Genomic DNA, 23,513 nt, shown 5'->3' with positions numbered 1-23,513 from the left:
ATTTATCTTCAAATGTGTCTCGCTCGTCAGTGTTGATTTCTGCTTCCTCCATGAGCTCTAATTCTCCTTGAATTTCATTAAATTCTTTTAGTATGTTAATTTCAAAAGATTTAAAGAGAATTTCCAAAGTTGTGCTTTTAAATTCTGTAAAATTGTCGAACAATGTATCAAATCTTGTTACGGAACACTTTATTTGTCCCCTTATTATTTTTAATTACTTGACCCTCGAGCTGACCTCATCGGAGGAGCTGGAGTGATTTCGATTATCCTTATTAGCCATATTTGTTTAACAGAGGTAACAATAAACGTTTATAAATCAATATACCAACAAAAATGACAGTTGAAAAAAACAGCCCACTAAATATCGTTTATAGCTCGATAATAAATAAAAATCTACATTAAACGACACAAATAAAACTACTACGGTAAAAAAGGAAACTAAGAAAAGAGAACTGATAGATAAATGATAATAAAAAGGAACTGACTTACATTCACAGGATGATTTCTTCCGATTGAACCACACCACAAAACACAAGAGTCCAGATCATGATGCAATATTTGATTACTTGCTATTTTTAACTGTTTGTTGTTTTTACTATACTTCCATAGCTTTAAAAAACCATACGGCCGAAGGACCATGTAGAATTTTATGAAATAAAACCGATTTTATGATCTGCCTTTTAAAACTTCTAATGATTACGTATTATGATATTTACATATTAAATAATAATCGTTAATCGATCGAAAATACAAATTCATGTTGAAACGATGTGCTGCGCTTTCTTCGGCTTCTCGCTAAATAAGAACACAGCTGGGCGAAGTTCCTTTTAAAAAAACTTTATTGTTACAAAAACGTACTTAAATCTATGGAACAATTAATATGAACAGCAACTAGGCTTTTACACTATATTAATGTTACTGTTTAATGGGTTACGGTTACTTATATATACGCTATTGCTATGTCAGCGTTAAATATTAGTTATTAGATATTACTCCTCCACCCTTAGAACATTCAACGTCCTCGTTGATCAATTTTTCTAGGACCTTTGTTGGAATGGCCTTAAGGTATTTTTGCTTTTGCCAAAAGTAAAATACTAAACCTAAGATGCAAATATAATACAAGTAATTACGAGTACAGTGTGGGCGGTATTCCATAGGGTATTAAACGTCTAGGGTTGCCAAGTTTCCATGAGGTCTTCCTGGATTTTTCTAGGATTTTCCAGATGTCTAATTTGCAAGTTGAGGAACAGATTTGTCGGTTGGAGTTTTTAGGTTGGAATTTTGGGTATAGTAAAAGAAATATTATTTGAGGATAAGGAGGATTTTTGTTGATTTATGATAACATCACATTGGGTGAAAATTAGGGCACAGTCCTGTAGGGTTACTTTTTGGAAGTGAAAACAATTCTCGTATACAATTTCTGGGGATTTTGTACAGAAAAGTAAGGATTTCTTATGAGTCACTGTGTGTATTTGGTAGTTGTTTTTTGCTTTAGCGTAACGATAGTTTGTTGGTGGTGAACAGCTATTAGCAATGGGATCAGAGCACATCCAATTGGAACTGATTTCTAAGCATTGGCTATACCACAATTTAGTACAGTAATATTTACTAGGACTAACAAGTATTTTTGTTTTATTATTTGGTATAGGATATACATATTTTAAATCACATAGTTTTTGTTCAAAAATAGGTATTTTGATTGCTAGAATTGCCAAATCGCTTAAAACTAGGAGGCCAGTCTTACATACTAGTGTTAATTCGGATAAGTGTTTTAGAGGCCATAGAGCATTTTCGGGATAGTGTTTTTCAAGATATTGCCAAATTTCTTCAGTTTCTTTAAAACTCAATATTTCGAGATCTAGAGTCTCTAGATGAGCAAAAGAAATTATTCGTAATAATTTTTCTCAACTCCTTAACACTTACAATCTGTGTATATTGGCTTTGCAGTAATAATAGCAAATTAATTTCGCCATAAAGCTTTTATATTTCGGTTTTAAATTTTTCTGCGTTTTTGTTACCAATTAAAAAAAATTTCTCGAAATTGTTTACTATGTTTCCTGCAAGAGAACGGTCATTGATTTTCTGTATAGTGTTAATTTGATGTTGTTCTAAAATGTGCAAATTTTGCGAAAGAGTATCCAGGTCATTATTGTCTAGATTACCAGTTATGAATTTGATGCCGCTTCCCAGGAAGTTCATTATTGAGTTGTTTTTATACAAATTTAACTTTGCAAAGGTATCATAGGTGCCTTTTAAAGCTTTTGATATATAATACAGTTGGGAATGTGATATATTACTATGCTCATTAATCAAAGAATATGTGCTACGTAGGTTTTTAGATAATTGATACAGGGTCGACTTAATATTAGTTATGTTAAAAGGGACGTATGTTGTATGATAATAGCTTACAACTAGAGCGGGGGATACATCTTCTAGGTAATATCCGTTGTTAGATAGTTTTTGGGTTTGAAGGGCCTGGCAAGGGTTGATCTGGCTCCGAAGGGTCAGGATCAGGAGACTGGAAAGTAATCGGATTTTTTCTTATTCTTTTGATCTTTCGGATATGCGTCGTTGTTTGTTTTTCCTTTGAAATAGCTGTTATTTTGTTTCCAGTTATTTTTGTGACTTTTGTAGGTATGAATTGAGGATTTATCTTATTTCTATGGGTGGTTTTCTTGCATACGGTTTGATTAAAAGTTAGTTGGGGGATTTGTTCTACGCTTTTGTTTAAACGCTGAGTATTTTTGGTTTGTTTTTGATACGCCTTTTTGTATACTGCATCATGAAAGGGAGCGAGTTCTTGTTTCCTTTTTTCGTTGTATTGTTCGAATATCGTAAGATCATTGTCAAGGTTGGGCTCGTTAAGATAAGGGTCATATAAGATGCAAAATGGAGAGTGGCCGGTGGTAGAATGTATGCTTTGGTTATAGATTAATACAGCGGAAATCATTAAAGCTTGAGGTGTTTCCTCTGGGTTCTGCATTTTAAGGATTCTTAATTTTTCTAGTAGAGTGGAATGTAGTTGTTCTTCGGGGCTGTTTGATGTGGAATTGCCAGGGGTTCTATAATGCACTTCTATACAGAATAATTGACAAAACTCTTTGAAAAGGTTATTTTTAAATTCTGTGCCTTGGTCAGCAACTATTTTTAGGGGTGTGTTATGGTGCGAATAATAATGTCTCAGTTTGCCAATTATAGTGACAGAGTTTTTGTCCGGGATAAAATATGCTTGAGCGTATTTTGAAAAGGAGTCAATAATGGTTAGAAAAAGGCTATTTGAGAATTGAAAGATATCCATATGTATAGTTTTAAATGGCTTTTCAGCTAATAAGGGTCCTTCATAAGCGATTTTATAAGGGTACCTTTCGTACTTATTTTGCAGGCATATTTCTTAGTTATTAATAATGTATGTTATGAAGTCTTTTAGTTTGGGCCAGTAATATTTTTGTTTAATGTGGTTGTAGGTTTCAGTTATTCCGTTGTGGTTATTTCGGTGATAGTTGCAAATAATATCTTTTTGTCGGTTTACGTCGATGACGTCGTTTAAATAGATATTCGAAAACAAAAGTTTTGCTGATGGATTTAAACTTGCATTTACTAGTTTTTGAAATTCCACTTTTAATTCTTGATTGGAGATGTATATAGTAAACGATATGTCTGGTTTGATTATTTCTTTTGCTTGTATTCGTTTCCATAATTAATGACAACTCGATTACTTGCATAGTTAAGGGGTAGCTATGAAATTGGGATATGCTTTCATGTTGTGTCATTATTAGAGTGAACCGTAATGTCAGAATTATCATCATTTAAATCAAGTTCTGCGGGATTGAGAGGGGTCAGGGTTGGGTTGATCTACATTATTATTATTTGTTGATTCATTGTATCGTTTATTAAGCACAAAATCAGCAAAGTCGAAGTCACAGAGGTTTGCAACTGATATATCAGCATTAGGGGCAGTTGATTAGGTATCTCGGGTTTCATTAGTTTCTTGGGTATTGAGCTCGATCCTTGAAAGAGCGTCAGCAACATGATTTTCTTTTCCTTGTTTATATTTGATATCAAAATTAAATTCCTCAAGTTTTAATCGCCAACGGATTAAACGAGAGTTTGGTTCTTTGATTTTTGACAGCCATACTAAAGGGTTGTGATCAGTCTCTATAAGAAAGTGTTGACCATAGAGGTAAGTTCGAAAATGCTTTGTAGAATTTACAATTGCCAGTAACTCTTTCTCAATTGTGGAATAATTTCTCTCAGCTGAATTGAGGGTACGAGAGTAATAACCTATAGGGTGGTCGTTTTGAGATAGTACACTGCCAATAGCGATGTTAAAGGCATCTGATGAAGTCGTTTAAGGTCTTTTGTGCCTATTAGGGCGTCAAAGTCATTGTGCCAGTTCAAAACACGCATGTTAAATGTTTCGGGAATGCCTAATTCTTCTAATAAATTTATTCTTAAGTTTTGGGTTTCCTTATAAACTTTTTTACATGCTGTAACTTCAAAAGGTTCAATGAATATTTTGTTAGGATATAGATTTGCAATTTTTGGGGTAATGATGGAGTTAGAAGCGCCAGAGTCAATAGGGATGGTAATTTGTTTTTTTGGAAGATGAAAGTAGGGCAGTTCTATTTTTTGAGCTATATTATTTAAGTTAATGGTTGGATATAGGTTTCGTCCTGAAAATTTTCTGAAGAATCAGTAGAATATTAATTGGAGTGTGTAGTTTCGCAGTTTCGGTCGTCGAAATCCTGAATATGGTAAGGATAATCGGTGTTTTGGAGATTGGGGGCTTCATTAATATCAGGGGGTTGTTCGAGAACATAAGGATCAGCATTATAGAGGCCGGGATACGTTTCTACTTCATCGGCTATGAAGTTTTTAGGGCTTGAGGGTTGGAAAATATTATCGTTTCGCCATTGATGTTGCCTTTGATAGTAAATTCTGGATGGTCCTGCTGTAGAGATCGACATTGGGGTTTGGGGATCTGAGGAAGGTGATCTTGTGTGTGGGAGCAAATACATTCTTTGGTTTTCCAAAGACTTGGGCATTAGTGGGATAATGTCTCTGAACGGGTCTAGATTGTATTGGGACGGGTTGGCTAGGGAATTTATGGTCTGATGGGAATAACATTGGTCTTAAATGTGGGTTCAATTGTTGAGGCTGATTAATAGGTCTATAGTTTTGATTTTGTGAAACTTGATTATTAGGGTTTGGATGTGTTACAAATTGGTTAAAATTGCGACGCAAAGTTGAATTGGTATTAGTGAAATTTACTTGAGATTCAATCATATTGTAATTGAGTACATGGGTATAGGCATCATCAAGTGAGTTGGGCTGCTGTAACATAAGCAAAGTTTTGAGGGTGTGTGGTGAATTAGCAGTTAAAATCAATACAGATTTTTTTTCAATTTGGCTTAGCAGGGTTAATTTTGCACTACTATTATCTACTTCACAATTAATTTTTGCTATTCTTCTTTGTACAAAAGTTTTGAGCCTATCAACAAATTGTAATATGCTTTCGTTCCTATAAATTTTAATATATTGGAGTTGTTGCATTAAGATTTGGTAAGTTATTGGATCACCGAATTTTAGTCTTCATGAATCCTTAATTAAGGGTCAAGATGTTAAGTCGGGCCTAAGAGAGTAAAAAATCTCTTGCTTTATCAGTAAACTTAGACTTTATTGCCGCTAAAACAAGTTCTTTCTGATCATCATTATCGTTATCGTATAGAGAAAAAAATTCGTTTATGGAGATAATAAAACTCTCTAAGTGAGTTTGTTCTCCCGAAAAAGTTGGTAAAAGTGAGGAATGAAATCTTAAGTTTTCCATGTCTGAATAAATTACAGGTCTAATTGTCTTATCTACTAAAGAATTATCTTCTGAATCTAAACTTAAATTTTCTAAAAGGTCTGCTAATTGGTCTTGTGAATCTGAAGAACTTTCGCTAAGATTTAAATTAGGAGTTGAATTTAATCCTAAAAAGGCTCTATTCCTTAACAAAATTTGTTGTAAACGGTTAGAGGGACTGGACATTAAAAGACAATTCAGCAATCTACTTACAGTATAGACAAGAATGAATCCATAGAGGTTAAACTGAAAAACAGCTCACGAACAAAGGGCTTCCTATAGAGTGTGGCTGGAAAGCTGGAATCGCTGGATAGTTTTCTGGAACACCAACTGCTAGAGGAAGAAGGGCGGCAAATGACGTCATTTCCTTTGGTGTGGCCGTATGTGCTGGCCGTAGATGTACTACAGGATCGCTCGATTCACTCACTGGCACCACTACCACAGGATCACTCACTATTACTAAACGCACTGTCACTGACTTTTTGCTTCTTCTTACTCTTTGAATGGGGCTCTTACTAGATTTTAACGCAAGTTCCGATCGATCACGAAGGTCCTTAGATTCAGATAGTGTACTAAGATTTAAAAACCACTTCTGCACAACGAAAGATCAATAAAGGGCAGAATCACACTATCCTGTTCGCAGCGCCAAATAAGAACAAAGCTGGGCGAAGTTCCTTTTAAAAAAACCTTATTGTTACAAAAACGTACTTAAATCTATGGAACAATTAATATGAACAGCAACTAGGCTTTTACACTACATTAATGTTACTGTTTAATGGGTTACGGTTACTTATATATACTCTTATTGCTATGTCAGCGTTAAATATTAGTTATTAGATATTACTCGTTGTTGTCTGGTCGGGTCTCGGTCGTTTTTTTGGAACCGGCGGGACCGCCTGCTTATGCGCGCTTGGTCACATACGCCACATAGAGCTCATCCGAAACGAAATTATGTAGAGCTCGACAGTAATCAAGCGACCGGAATCAATTTTATTGAAGATCAAATAGCACACCGGATCTCTGCCAGAAAAGTATAACTTATGCTGCACGAATGTGGTGGCCAACAATCCTGCAAGGAGAAAGGCATAAGTTAAGCAAAATAGAAAAGCTTGAATGTCTAGGCATAACAGCCGGATCCATGGAAGCCCTTCTTAATCTCCCATATTACACCTGGTGATTCAGGGAGAAGAATGGGAAATAATATTCAAGCAAACCTGACAGGCCAATAAGGAATATCAGGAATAAAAACATATTAAACATATTAGAAATGATTTCGGATCACATGATTCCAAAGTATTGGTTTCGCACACCTCTTAAAGTTGAATATTAGAGAAGAAAGGAATGGAATGACAGCAACCGCAGACCAGACGGAGATTTTATTCGGTATACAGATGGATCCAAGATTGACAAGGAAACAAGGTCAAAAATAAAGGTGCTAAAATTTGCGATACTAGAATATGCTAGAGAAAACATTAAAACTCACTTAAGCTTATATAGGTTTCGAAATATCTGTATGTCCTGTAAATGAAAAAGCCGATGAACTAGCAAGAAAAGGTTCTACCGCAACTTACAATTGGATCGGAACCTACACTGGGACTGCCAAGAAGCCCTATCCGTAGTAAGATTAGCGACTGGGTAAAAAAAAACATCAAACTTACTGGACAGATATTAGACAGCTCATAATGAATACATGTTTGTGAACTTTAAAATAGACGAAAAAATAACTAGAAACTTCTTTATATTTAAGAGGAATTAACTCAAAACACTGACAGGTCAGAAGAGGGTGGCCATTATATGGCCATTAAAGGATACCTAAACAGAAGTGGTGTAGGCTGAGGTGTATTCTGTCACAATGGACAGACCATAAAATAGAACTCACTCTAAACGGTAAAACCCATTTGTGAAGAAAGTTTTACTACACCTACATCGTATTAGCTTAATTGGGATATTGAGAGCATTGATTTATTTGGTAGACATCATAATTTTGAAAGAAATCCGTTCAAAATTTCAGTAGTTTTCTTTAGAAAGTAGTAAAACATATTTAGCTTGTGTTATCGAAATGAACATTTTAGCGGCTATATTATTATGAGAATCTAAATATGTTAATTATTCTCCTAGTTTTTGTACTATTTTATTCGTAGTCTATAGTTTAAGTTGAGTCGTAAGGATTATTAAGGGTTTTACTTTGGTTTAATATTTTCATCTATAGTGTCTAGTTTTAGTAAGTAGTTCATCTTATTTAAGGACTTCATTTTGGCCCAATTTAGGTTATTTAGATTTTACTATTATAAATTCTTGTATTTTAAATGTATTAGAATTTGTATATTTGCTCGCTTTAATTGTCAGTATTCTCCTGAAATTACTGGTCTCTTTCAGAAAGAACAATGAAGGAAATTCTAAATATTTCGAAATTCTTCCATCAAGCTTTGAAAAGGACGCGCTTCATGACAGTTTATTCAGTTTTAATTATTTAGTCAGTTTTTACTTTGAAAACAACTAAACGACAACGCGAGTTAGGTTAGAGTTTTTGACGTTGACAATAAAAGTGTGTTCCTGAATTCTGATACAATTGGTGTCAGAAGTAAAGGATATTTGGAATCCTGTTTTAGTGGACCCCTTTAACAAGAAATCATGCATCATAATCAATACCGAGAAATTGATTGTGTTACTATTAAGGAAGTTTGACGAGCAGAATGAAGAACAAGAAGAATGAGACAAGAAACAGGAAGATTTATTAAAGACAATTAAATCCGATCTAAAGACAGGAAATAAAAACCAGATTAGGACCATGAAAGATGACCAAAAGAAAGAGAATGAAAACCTTATTAAGACCATGGAAGATGACTTAAAGAAAGAAAATGAAGATCGAGACAGAAAACAAGAACATCTTATAAAGACCATGAAAAAGGACTTAGTAAATTTAAAAGTTAATCTTAAAGAGGAGCAAGGCGAACGAGATAGAAAGCAAGAGGAATGAGATTTACAACTTAGAAAAGGTCTAGAGATGAATCAGAAAAAAAAAATAACTGACTTCAAAGCAACAGTGGATGAAGAATTTGGGTAAGTGCGAAAAAAAAAATCCAAGAACGGAGATGAAAGTAAAGGGCCCACTTTACTCTCTTTATCCCGAAAAAAAGGCAATTAATCTTAAGCTATGCCTTAGAGGAGATGCTACAGAAATACTTAAAATGGTACCATCTGACGATCACCTCAATTTCGACGTTCTGGTGCGTACCTTAGAGATGAGATATTCACCATATCTCATCTCTACATCTCGTCCATCTACAACAAGTGTACCAATGCTCAATTGAAATCTCGGAGACAACAACCCGAAGAAGGACTTCAACAGTTTTTTTTTAAGTCAGAGGACGATGTTGCTCGATTAGTAAATCTGGCTTACCCTTCAGACCCAACAGAGTTCCGTGAAAAAATTTCTATAAATTATTTTATTGACGGGGTTCGAGATCCAGATACTCTAAGGGTGGCTTATGATAAAAGTATTTCGGAAGCTTTGGCCTATGGACTAAAGTATGAGGCAGATTTTCAAGCAACTAGAAGGAAGACACTAATAATACAAATCAAAACTTTGATAAGGGATATTAAAGACCGCCTAAAGAAGATTGAGTCAGCCACGAATGCTCAGCAGTTTAAAATGGACGTATACATATGACCGAATATTGACGACGAGTAATAAAGAGATTTTCATGCACCACCTATATGTGGATAAAGGAAATACCAAAGTCGTTAAGTTATCTAAGGATATTGCCATACCAGCAAATTCAGAGCTGGTGGTTAGTGCTACAACTGAACGAAAAGAGGGAGAAACTGTTTTGATTAAGCCCATGGAAAGCTAAAAAGTATATAGCCAAGGAATTTTTCCAGCAAAGACGCTATCTACGCAGAAGAAATCTACTGTTTAAGGTTCGAATGGTAAATTTAAAAGAATATGATCAACACCTGAAACAAGGAGAGAACATTGGCGTATGCTTTGAATTAGTGGCAGTCATGATAAATGCTGATGGAAGTCGTTATTCAAGGAAATATTTTCCTGTATGTTTACAAAACCTATTTAATGAATCTTCTGCCAATTTAACCTTGGAGCAGTTCAGTAAGTTGCGACGTCTTCTTGAAGAAAATCAAGATGTGTTTTCCTTGCACAATAATGACCTGGGAAGTATTGATTTGGTGCAGCATCGAATTAACACTAGAGACAATGCTCCAATAAAATGAGCACGTCGAAGGATTCCCATAGCTAAAGAAGATTCCTTAATGCCTCAAGGAGTGATAAAACCTTCAGACATCTCCAGTTGCACTAGTAAAGAAAAAAGACGGATCTATCAAGTTTTGTGTAGACTATCGGCGACTGAATCATCACTGAATCATCATTACCAAGAAAGACAGCTATCCCCTACCAAGAATTGACGACATCCTGGACACAATCAGGTTCACAATGGTTCTCAACACTCCATCTGAAAAGTGGATACTCGCAGGTAAATATGCACCCAGGAGATAAAGAAAAGACCGCATTCTCGATTGGAACAGGACTTTGGCAGTTCACAGTCACGCCTCTTAGACTCTGCAATCCTCCAACCACCTTTGAGAGACTTATGAAAACTTTATTACATGGAAATCATGTTTAGTTTATCTGGATGACGTCATCATACTGGAAAAACATTTGATGATCATTTAAAGAATATTCAAATTAAAAAATAAAATAATAGGGCCATACTTTTTTGAAAAAAACTTAACAGGACAACGCTATTTGAATTTTCTTCAAGAAGATCTTATCCCTGCTTTGGCTGCCCTATACCCAGATGAACAAGACCCTGCTGTCCCGACAGATAATTTGTGGTTTCAGCAAGACGGCGCACCGCCACATTTCTTTCGAGATGTCCGTAATTACTTGGATACAGTGTTCCCAGGAAGATGAATAGGACGAAGAGGGCCAATAGAGTGGCCGGCCAGGTCACCAGACCTAAATAAAAAAAGAAAAAAAAAAGATCCTGCGACTATTTTCTAAGGGGGTACCTGAAAAGTAAAGTTTATATTGAGAAGCCAAACAACGTAGAAGATTTGGAAAATAGAATTAGATATGAAATTAGACGTATATCACCCGAAATAATTGATACTAAGAGTTTTCACAGTTAATAACATTTTATCCTCCATTTTATCTTAATTTTTCAATAGACGTACTTCCTTGCTTTCTTGTTGGTTAAATGTAAATATTTCTGAAATAGTTGAGTTTTGAGATATATGAGTGAATTTTTAAATTTTATTAAAATAAAATATTGTATACCCCAGAGAAAGTTCATGAATTTTGTTAGGTGGGTGCATTATTAAAAATTATTTAAAATGGAAATTATACTTACAGTTTTACACATGTATGATATAAGTGATTTAAAAATATTAGAATATGTTTAAATGACTAGGGTAAAATTAATTATAAAAAAAAGTAATTAAGCGAAAAAACCCTGAAACAATTTTCCAATGATAATAAAAATCTCAATGTCACCATGCCATGCCGGTGCTAATAAAGAAATTGTCAATCACTCACCCCGCTAAGTTTCCTATTATATCTCAAGCATCCTGTTATGAATTTACTAAATCATGGCTTTGTAAGTAATTTATTAGAGGTTCCGAGAAATCAATTGCAAGCCATATTTTAGACGACCTGTACCATTCTCTTGCTTTGAGCGGGCGTAAACTTTACGTGTACTCTTGCCAACACAGTCAAGTCAATAGCAACTGGCAAGCTCGAAAATAAAAATCGATACCGATATTACCGATTCTGACAAGTGAAAGGTTGCTCCTCTACACCCAAAGTAAACAAGCGTCAAGTCAGAAAGTCATGGACAATGGAAGCGAGGAGAAGAAACTCTCCAAGAAATCTGCGTTGCGATACTAACACCACCACTTATAAATTTGAGATGAGCAATAAAAATTTATTTTTTAGTTATTTGTATCATTAAAAATTGTTACTTTATTTGACTGATAATTAAAAATAATCTATTTTATGATCCACTTCAGTAATGCATGGAGCATTTGCCTTGGTATAATAATAATTAAATTAAATAGAAATTTAAAATTCTACATTATTCAAGTGTATTTAACAAATACTTAACAATTAGTTATTAAGTATTATTATAATTAATTTAGGAAGTGATGAAGTTAATATTTAATTTATACTTCGTAAATTTCAACACTTTGAAATATTGTTATGAAATTTTAGTTGGGTTAACGTTTGCAGAAAAACTTTGCAGTCTTTTTGTTTAAGATAGAACTTTCAATGTCTTATATTCGCTTAGTTATTAAAAAAATTAAAGTTGCGCTGAAATATGCTAAACAAAAAGATAGAGTATTTTAAACTATAGATTCATGAAGTATTATAATGCAATATTGTTCAAATTATAAAAAAAGAGTTAGGAAAATTATGAAAACTAATTAAAAAAATAGGGTTAATCAATGCTTACTACAAAATTTAATGAACTTACTAGTCCTATAAATACGTTATCTTATGTGTGCATGTACATTTTTCAGGCAATTTCATCTTAAGCCTATAACTTCAGTTCAGTTCTGCTGCATGGGATATTAAGGTCAGCACAACAGTCAACGACAGAACGGATAATAAAATCAGACCGATGTGTTTTACATATTGGACGGCGTAAATTTACAAGAAGTATAGATTATTATTTATATAATTCTTAATATAATAATATAAAAATAAATAATACATATTACAAAATGTCTAGCCTCTCAATTTCTTTTCTACATTTAAAAATTTGTTTAAAATTATCCTGTAAATATCCTTTATTAAGAGTAGGTATATTTTGAATGGTTCTAATAAACATAACAATAAAAGATTTTTTCAATTGCCTTCAGTCCCCATTACAAGAAAAACATGGCGAGAGATATACAATGTAAATTTTATTAAGACTTTAAGCGATAGAATTTGTTTTGATCAGTTCTCTCCAACAAATTTTAATAATGCTGATATTGCCGGCTTTACACTACAATGCATATTTATTTAAAAAATTGTTTTATCATCAATTTTCACATGAATCACTTAGAGAATTTATTTACAAGATTTGCACTGCAAATTTTTTGATTTGATTTCATGGTCGTATCATACCACTTCCTATGTTCACTGAGACGAGACATATGTAGGTATGCAAACTAGAGAGCTGAGCACCCAGAATGAATCAGAGTAAATGTTTTTGTAATAACTTGTAATTGTTTATTTTTATTTTCTGTAAGAATTTGTCTTTCAATTAAGTTTTCTTTCAATATTATAATTTCAAGTTATGTTGTTAGTGTTATGAGAGGCCAACAGATATATACTATGTATAAGATATATGCTATACTATAAATTGTTTTTTTATATAATACTCTGTTATAAAATTCTTAATTAGTTTTTAAAATATGTTTAATTTAAGGAAATAGAAAAAAGTATATATTAAACAAAGATAATTCATTTAGCAGTAAAATATAGATTTTTTATACAAAGAAGATTATTATAATTTTTTTATAGAATATTTAATTTAGGCGTAGTTATTTAATACTTTTTGTATGCGTTTGTATGTACCTTTCTATCTGCGTTGTTATATTTTTTTTAACTTATGTAGGATTACTACATGGATGTTAGTACTTACATATGTTGTTAGTCTTTCTGTAAGTTTTATTCGAAAACAGTACCTTAATATCTGCTAGCTGCACTATATGTATACTTTATAAAATGTTCCTCTTTTTCTTTTTTTTTACTTACAGTTTTACACATGAATGATATTAATGATTTAAAAATATTAGATTAGAAAATGTTTAAATGATTAGGGTAAAATTAATTATAAAAAAAAGTAATTCCGAAACCGAGCTTACAAAAATTGTGAATAATGGTATAAAATTATTTTAACTCACTGGGAAAAATTTTAATGCTGACAATTTAATTTACTTGTTCATGAAAAAAAATACTGCTTGAAGGAATATATTAACACATTAAAATGAAAATACCATTCCAAAAAATAAAACATACAAACTGAAAAAAAACACGCCATTTTGCATTACCAAGTTAATAAAATTGCAACGATATGATTGAATACTTAAACGACGATCATAAAATAAAATTTGCTAGAACAAAAAAAGCTTAATCAATCTCGTCAGTATTGTCAGAGTCAGAACTGAAATCAGAGATATTGTCTTCGTCATCGTCGTCTTCATCAGTCGTAATCACAAGTGGCAGAATGTCATAGGCATCACACACTTGTATTGCCTCCCAAGCCTTTTCAATTACCTTTTCTGTATGAAAAACATATTTTTACCAATGATCTATAGAAATTTCCTTTATTATCCTTTCCCATGTAGTCAGAACTTCTGAAGGTGACTCCTTAAAATTGGAAATATATTGATCATATTTTCGTTTACATTCCAACCATACCATTTCAATTGCATTAAACTGGCAATGATATGGTGGCAGTCGCAAAATTTTTTGTCCTAAAGGTTTAACATATTCATCAAGGAAGTACTTTTTTTCACTAGGGCAGTTTCTGCGTGCAATACTCCATATTTTATTTTTCATGGCTTTTTCTAGAAAGCCTATATTCTTTTTCTTCGACCATTCGGTCAGTCTCTGTAGAACAAGTACGAAACAATAAAGAAAGAACAAAAAAAAATTTGCAAAAAATTTGAAGACACTCTTTTTTCTCGCAAATAACGGTACACATTCTTTACTTAAAAAAATAAATAATTTGCTTGAACTAAATGTACTGTTTGTTACGACACATTTTAACTTCTAAATTGCTTGTATTTTTTTTTAAGATCTATTATAAAAAATTTAAGAATTTTAAAATGAAGTAGGTACCACACTAAAAGTATTCATTTAAAATACCAAAGTTTGGTGTAAATATTCATTATTTCTAGACATTTTCGCTAACTATTTACTTACACATTGACCGATTTCATTTTTTTTGGTACCATTGAACGCTGCTTACTATGATGTATCACACGATGGGGGTTCCCATTTGACATATTAAAGTGAGGTTGGCTGGAGGTGAAGAGGTGATTGACAGAACTTCAGTAAATGCATAATTAAACGTCCCCCTGTATATCTAATTTGACGTGTTTTTTTTTTAAGAAAGTTATTAAGGGTGGATCGTTTTGAAATGAAAGCACATGTATATGTATGGATGGCGTATGTGTGGAATAGTATTGTGGTATTGTGAAACGAGTAATATAGATAATATGGTGTTATTTTGGAAATATGTATATTTATAGATAATTTGGACTTTTTTTTTTGTTTTTCCCTTTTAAGTTTTGTAATTTACTTCACACAGGAGGGTAAACTTGTATCTTTTTCAAAATTGTTTTTTGACCTTTTTTTGCCATTTTTGTGGCAAATAAACAACTTATATTTATTATTATACACAAGGCATGTATGCAACGCTTCTTTTAGCAGGCCTTTCTAAGGTATGTTTCATAAAACAAAATATGCCAATATCAATCATTATCGAAATGGTGCTCGTGAAAACAGTTAGTTATTATTTTTAATTTAATCAGTTTATTTGAAGTGATACCACGTGATCAACCACAAAAAAAATGTTTCTTCTAAATAAACTAAAATGCATGCATTTCGTGAAGATAAATGTAATACCACAGATTTATAGAATATAAATTATATAAAATATTTAATAATATATTCAATAATATATAATATTTATTAATATATTCTGTAAATCTGTGGTAATATTCAAAATATATGAAAATCAAGAAAAGAGTAATTGTATATAATAATCCTTACCAGATGCTGCTTGAAACGAGGACCAGTTTTGTAAAATTTCATTGGAATCCGAGCTCGCGTTGGGGAAGGAAATTTCTACAGCTTCGATTTCGGCATCTTTAGCATAAATTAGGTCCAATTTAAGATCATCTATCGATTGTGTGGAGACAGTAAAATTCATATCTAAAATAATTGTAATTTTAGAGCAGAAAATATCGTGTACATGGGGAGACTATTCAACATCACCCCGACGCCTACCCAATACCCTTATAAAATTTTATGTACAGCTATATAACTACCTTATAAATAAGCGGGACAATGGAGCAGGTAAACTTTTGGAATTAAAATTAGCATTTGCACTTAAGCTCTTTAATATATAACTTAAAACAATATGCCACTTTTTTATACCGGCATTTATAGTTAAAATAGGCGCAAGTTTCCATTTGTTTTTTTTTTTTGTAAAAAGTAATTTTAGGTGTTTTGATTTAATTATTATTTATTTAATTTAATTATTTTTTTTATTTTTAGTTTTTTTTAATGTCTTTTCTGCTTAGTTGGAAAAAAAATAAGGAATGAATTCAAATCACTTACCCACGATAAGTAATAATATTTCATTTGGTAATCACCATTTTCTGGGTAAATTTTCTTCTTTTTCTTGACGCTTGAAAAGTTACTAAAATGATATAAGCTCTCTTAATGAAACTTGTCGATCTTTTATTTAAGGCGTTTCATTTGCATTCGTTTTTGTTATCTTGCTCATTAAATGTACCTATATAGCGCATTACTATCTTGCCCAAAAACTGCGTCAGTTCCGAATATTTTTAGTTCTTGTAACTAACGAAAACAATCATTGATCGGTCAAGATTAAAAATATTCGTTCTTTGAACCACAAAATCCTGGGATCGTTAAGAACCAGCAGAAAATCGCTGCCAAATATCAGTTAAAATCAAAGTAATTTCCGCTACGTTTTGTATGTAATAAGTAGATACAGGATGTCCAATTTTGGATACTTTTGTAGTTTATCTTGATTGCTATAGGAGAGAGGCTTGCTGTTTTCGCATTGCTGATTTATATTTTAACAGATACACACATTTTTTTATTCATTATACCTATTACATTATAGTCATTATTATATTATATTATATTCATTATATTCATTATACCTATTACCTACTTATTACCGGGTTGCATTAACTCTTGTAGTTATCCCGAGAAAGAACAAACTTTTCGCGGCATCAACTTAATTTTTTTATATGGCGTGTAAAAAAAGTACATCCTGTATAAAATAGCATATTTTATTATGATTATAACGATGTATGACACAATATGTTCCTACAATATTTAAATGGTAAAAATTGGATTTTTATTAAATTTCGATGGTTTTAATGTAGTAGGCGGTGAAATGATGACGCTGAGTATGGTGTAGTAGGCTGCTATTACTCATATTTGGAATACTAAATAAAAATCACGTTATTGATAACTTAAAAACTTTATTCATATACCGTCACGTAGCTAGGTCACGTGATTATTTTAAAGAATTAAACACATTATTAAATTAAAGAACTACCTACTAGAAACCTAAAAATACTATAATAAATCATAGTAATAAATGTTCAACAAATTACCATTATTCTCCAAACACAGGTAATATCTTTTAACAATCGAGTTTAAAATACTTCTTAACATATCAGGTGTAATGCTCTTAAATGCTTCAAGAACTATTCTCCTCAGCTGATCCTCAGATTCAAAAACACGACTGTAAACATAATTTTTGCAATAGCCCCAGAGAAAAAAGTCGAGCGGAGTTATGTCTGGGGAACGAGGAGGCCACGGAACTGTTGAATGTGTTCCTATCCATTTTTCCGGAAATCTGTTCGATAGATACTCTCGCACGATTAGGGCATTGTGTGCGGGCGCACCATCCTGCTGAAACCAACAGCTTCTAACCTTGGCAAGCGGTAAGTTGTCCAAGGATTCTCCCAAATCGCGTTCCAATAAGTTGCGATACCGCTCCGAGGTAAGAAAATTGTTGTAAAAAAAGAGGTTTATTAAATCTGTTCCAAAAATGCCAACCCATATATTAAAACCGAAATGGTGCTGATGTCTAGCCATTCGGTGTACTCGGGGATTATCTCTTGACCAAAAATGGGTGTTCTTCCGGTTAAAAATTCCATTATTTGTAACCATGCTCTCGTCGGACCAAATAATCCTATGGGGAAATGTTTCATTCTCCTGACACTTCCTGGTGTACCATTCACAAAATGTTCTGCGCCTTTCTTCGTCACCAGGTCTGAGGCCTTGACAGATTCTGAATTTAAGCGGGTGGTATTAATGTCCTTTCAGAATGAAATGGGCAGTAGATTTTGGTATTCCAGTGGTATTTTAAATTTATTAAACAGATATTTCCGGATTTTCAGTTACAGCTAATACCACATTATTTTCTTTTTCTTCATTGCATGGATTATTTCTTAACAATACTGGCTTCTTAAATGCACCATACTGCTTAAAATTGAAAAAAAAAGAATTTGTACTAGGTTGTTTCCTGTCTGGATAGTTTTTTAAATACATACGACCAGCTTCAACAGCGTTGCTGTAGCATAGGATATATTATAACATTTCAACATATCAAACTTCTCCTCAGGTAAAAAAGCGTTTTTCATTTTGTAACAAAAAAAACTAGCAACAAGACGCAGAAACAGAGTTCAAAAACACAATGTCAACTAAATTTATCAAATAATTAAAACTATTTACTTTACTTAAGATAAAAAGAATAAAAAATAATGGTTATAATAAAAAACTTTGATATTTAATTTTTATTTAATTTTGACATTTTCTCAACGTCATTATTTCACAGCCTACTACATCAAAACTATCGGAATTTAATAAAAAATATTTTTTTACAATTTAAATATTGTAGAAACATATTGTGTCATACATCGTTGTAATCGTAAGAAAATATGCTATTTTATACAAGGTGTACTTTTTTTACGCCATATAAAAAAATTAAGTTGATGATGGTCTCTTCGAAACGAAACGTCGTACGAAAAATCTCGCAATGTTATTTTTAAGCTCTTTTGTTTTTTCATATCTCTTTAAATAACGCCAGATAAAAATAAAAACGAAATAGGCAAATTTCGGTTTTTCTCGAATGTCTCCGGATCTACTTAAGATTTTAAAACTTTCTAAACGGCGTACTGTAAGGCTCTAAAATGCGCAACGTTTCCTAATTTAAACAACCTCGTATCTCCTATATCTGCCGAAATCTCCATAATAGACATTATTATCTTGGACACACTGTATAATTATGTTCTACGAAAAAAACCTATAAAAATCATTCTTTGCTTTTTAAATATAAATTTAAAATCATATTATATATAAAAAAATATGTCAAATTTTTGACAACGGCATATTCATAAAAAAGTAGCGCAGTAATGCGAAAACCGTATGGCTCTTTTTTTTTTAACAATCGAGATAACCTAGAAGTGTCCAAATTTTAACACCCTGTATAGTTTTATAATTAGTGTGGTATTGTTTTAAAAGAAACGGATTTTTTTTCATCTATGTAATAGGTAGATATAAAAAATTAAGATCAGCTACTATATAACTCGATAAGATATAACTCACATAATTTAGGGTCACATATAAATATCCTGTTCCTAAAGATGTCAACGTTACTACCAAAAGAAGAATTTAACATTTTGAAATGAGCTTCTACAATTAGGTTGACAATAAACCATAATCATTTCTTCTGAATTTGTTAATTAATTCAAAATATTAATAATTTCTTTAAGATTTTTCCTTAGGTTTTTTTTTAATATTTCGTGTCAATTTACTTATTATTTGAACTGATTCTTTTATCAAGTTTTAAAGAGTACTAAGGACTCGTGTTTTTTTTAGGGTTTTTTAGAGTCCATTATTAGGGTTAGTTTCTAGTTTTAAAAACCCAAATTTATCAGATGCTTTATATCACTTTGACAGCTGTACTTTTTAAATAAATTTATTTTTTTAAAAGTCATAGTGTTTCATAACGTTTGTAATTAGCGCAGTCGGTAGGATTGTGCCCCAAAAGTAGCTTCAACGTCAAAGAAAACTTCTGGGAGTGTTTCACCACTGGTAGCGCGATCCAAAGGACCAACGACATCTGGCATCAGAGCTGGCTATAGGTTTCCACTAATCTCGGAAAGAAAAAGTCACTAAAAGTGCCTTTTCCTTTTGCCTCTATAAATTGAATAATTGAAGAGGGGTCAAGGAATTTATAGGGATAATTTTGGTAACAGCGAATTGAACGCTTTTAATTTTTAAGTTAATAATAAATATATAAAAAAAAATTAATCGCTATATGACAGACTTTGATGAATTAGGTTATTCTCTTGTTTATATAATTTATATATTTATTATAAAAGAAAAAGAAGAAATGACCACCAAAAATGAACTCGAATCTTTTTAGATTTAAATTAAACAATATTAAACCATATAGTAATTGTAATAAACTAAATAAATTTATTAATCGTTGTTAAAGTTTTATAGATATTTATCAGTGATGAAGAATTAGCTTCTATTGTTGATACAGAAAATAATAAAAGAAGAAAATCTCCAGGAGGTACTTTCCAAGACATGACAGAAAGACAATACTCAGCTTTTCTTGACTCAGAAGACTTAGAAACAGTACATACATCTTTAAAAAGTTCAATTTTCAATTTTTCTGTTGATGAAAGAATACTCAATGTCTAAAATCAAGTTCTTATTACTAAAGGCAATATCCATTTACATTATTGAGTCCATTTCAATATACATTTAGATTAAATGTCAATTTTAGTTTAAATGCCTTCTATTTCAGAACAGAAAATATTGCTTGAATTTTTATAAAAACTACACAAGGTACATAAAAAACACAACTGTTCCTTTAAATTTATTCAAACAAATACATTTTTACAAGATATAAAACTTCCCTATGAAGAACAAGAAAAATTAAAACTTTAATATACTACTAAAACATGTTATCGAAAATGAAATCCGCTCTAGGTATTCGATTTTATTGGCCTAAAATGATTAAGGATATTAAATGATACGTCAACCTTTGTCAGTCCTGTGTCCTTTGTTTTTATAGGTCAGAAAAATAAATATGACACAAACTCACCAGTTATAAAATTGAATTTAACACCTACTTCAAAAGCGTTTGAACAAGTTCATATTGATTCATTTAAAATAAAAAAAAGAAATATTTTTAACAAAAATTGATGTTTTTTTTCCATATGTGGACAAGCATATCCTCTTTAAAATTTGGCTGACCCCAGCATACTCATAATTTAATATTAAGAACAGAATATTTAATAAATATTACACAAGATGAACTATTAAATCTTGAACCTAATGATAGAGTTAAAAGAGGACTAATTAATATAGTAGGTAAAGTAAATAAATAGTTATTTGGTACACTTGACTCAGATGATGACAAATATTATAATAATGTAATAACACAATTACAAATAGATAAAGACAATTTAATTAAAACTGTAAATTCACAAATTTCATTATCAAAAAGACTTGTTAATGATTACAATTTAATAATATTTAGCCTTGTGAATAATCAGAAAAAACTATAAAACGGGATAAACATGTTGCAAATGTACAAATAAACAATACATATCTTTATAGTTATTTTAAAGGCGTAATTTCTCAAATAAATTTAGATTTTTAAAAAAAAAATTTAGATAATATTGAAAATGCAATTACGTTCGCAAAACTTAATGCTATCAATAATTCTCTCTTAATAATATCTGTTAATGAAACTAAAGAAATGATCAAAGTCTCAAAGTCATGTATGACTAATGCATTATCAAATCTTAAGAATATTCTGTCAGATTATCAATATCTTAAAACAAATGTAAGTTTTTCTGATCATTAAATAATTTTTGATATACATGTCCCGTCCCTACATTAAAAGTTAAACAGTTCACCTTTCATCATTTACTTCCTATTATGCAAAATAATTTTATCATATATTAAAAATATCCTTATTTGGCACAAGAAGAAGATGACATTCAGTTTGAAGACAACATATGTCCAGAAATCGAAAAGACTTTCTACTGCCTCGAGAACGTTCATTCGCAAGACATTTGTTAAATAAAGAGCTGTTAAACAAACGACCACCTACAAGCTGCATACCAATACAAACTCAGGTAATTCAACCCATCATTGAACAAATTGCTGATGAAAAATTCTTGATTTTACCGACAACAAATATTGATCAAATGTAAAACTGATCAATATCGAAGAAACCTCACCTGATGTATTGACCGTAGCAATATTCAGCAACATTTAGTTATTGCTATCATAATTATATTAACACTGGTTACCAAGATGCCAGAAGCTAAAATCTGAAACCACTGCAATACATCTTTAAGAACTAATATACGGACAAATTACGTCATGTTTACCTCTTAAGGAGGGAGGAGTTGTATCTGTGAGAACTGCTAAAGCTCCACAACGTGGTTGGTTACATTAACATATTTTTACTACATAAACCCTTAGTTTTAAGATCATATAAGATTATTGGGAGATATTAAGATATTATTGTTAGACTTTATATATATATACATATACATATATATATATATATATATATATATATATATATATATGTATATATACATATGTATATATATATATATATATGTATATATATATATGTATATATGTATATATATATATATATGTATATGTATATATATATATACATTTTTTTTTAACAAAATTTAAAAAATTTGAATTTAGAATTATTTTATTTTAGAATTATTATTTTTTAATTAAATTTTGAAAATTGGTGTACTGCATAAACATTTCGTTGTGAATAAGATTCTAAATTCAAATTTTTTAAATTTTGTTAAAAAAAAATTTATATATATATATATATATATATATATATATATATATATAATAATTTATATATATATATATATTTAACAAAATTTAAAAAATTTGAATTTAGAATCTTATTCAATGAAATCTTATTCAATATATATATATATATATATATATATATATATATATATATATATATATATATATATATATTAATTTTTTTTTAACAAAATTTAAAAAATTTGAATTTAGAATCTTATTCACAACGAAATGTTTATGCAGTACACCAATTTTCAAAATTTAATTCTAAAGGGTTTTAAAGTTATAGAGAAAAAATTGTCTTCAAGGGGTCCTATTCAAAGGGGCGTAGCTCCCTTAGGAAGCAATTTTGGACCCATATTAATATGAACTTTTTGCCCTATTTTCATACAAGGATTACGCCCCTGAAAGGATGCCGCTTACTTTTGAATCACCCTGTATAATAGGTTGATATAAAAAAGAGTTCCCGTTTTTTTTTGGGAAAATATTTCCGTTGGAAATCCATAAGAATTTATCATTTTTTTCATTTTAAAAGCCCTTGCGACCTATAAATCAAAATTTTATTATCGTTTGAGTATCTCAAATCTATACTTTTTATATCATACTTTTTTTTAGATTTTAATATATTTGTTTTAGTTGTTTCATCCGCAAAAACAACCTTAATGGTATTAGATTTGTTGTTGTCCTTCCCCAAACGAGGTGCAGTAAACTTACTGCCTATTGGGAGATCCAGGTACTTCCCAATTATGTTTATTATTGCAGCTAGATTTTCCTTTTCTTTGTAGGGTACTTCCTGCATCAGCAAATATTTACTTAACTCCCTCTGTTCATTTCCGTTCAACTGCTGTTTAATTTTAGTTAACTCGTCTTGTAATTTTTCATTTATTTTATTTGTTTGTATTCATTCTTTTTTTGGCATTTTGGCAACGCTGTTCGCTTTGCAGTGAAAAAAGAATACAACACAATTCCGATTTTTACTGTTTTTGGTCGAAATACAGTTTT

At 31.2% G+C, this 23,513-nt stretch overlaps 1 protein-coding gene across 1 annotated transcript in view; it reads right to left on the bottom strand.

The window, feature by feature from the left end:
• LOC126735205 (pikachurin) overlaps window positions 1-23,513 on the bottom strand; it is a 199,027-nt gene that overhangs the window by 120,260 nt on the left and 55,254 nt on the right. The window contains exon 3 of the mRNA XM_050439158.1: window positions 15,633-15,794. Coding sequence (XP_050295115.1) covers window positions 15,633-15,794 — 162 coding nt within the window. The remainder of the gene's footprint in view (window positions 1-15,632; window positions 15,795-23,513) is intronic.

This window comes from Anthonomus grandis, chromosome 4 (assembly GCF_022605725.1).
Source record: "Anthonomus grandis grandis chromosome 4, icAntGran1.3, whole genome shotgun sequence".
NCBI classification, from domain to species: Eukaryota; Metazoa; Arthropoda; class Insecta; order Coleoptera; family Curculionidae; genus Anthonomus; species Anthonomus grandis.
The sequence above is the reverse complement of the archived record's forward strand: the minus strand, read 5'-3'. Positions and strand labels throughout refer to the sequence as shown.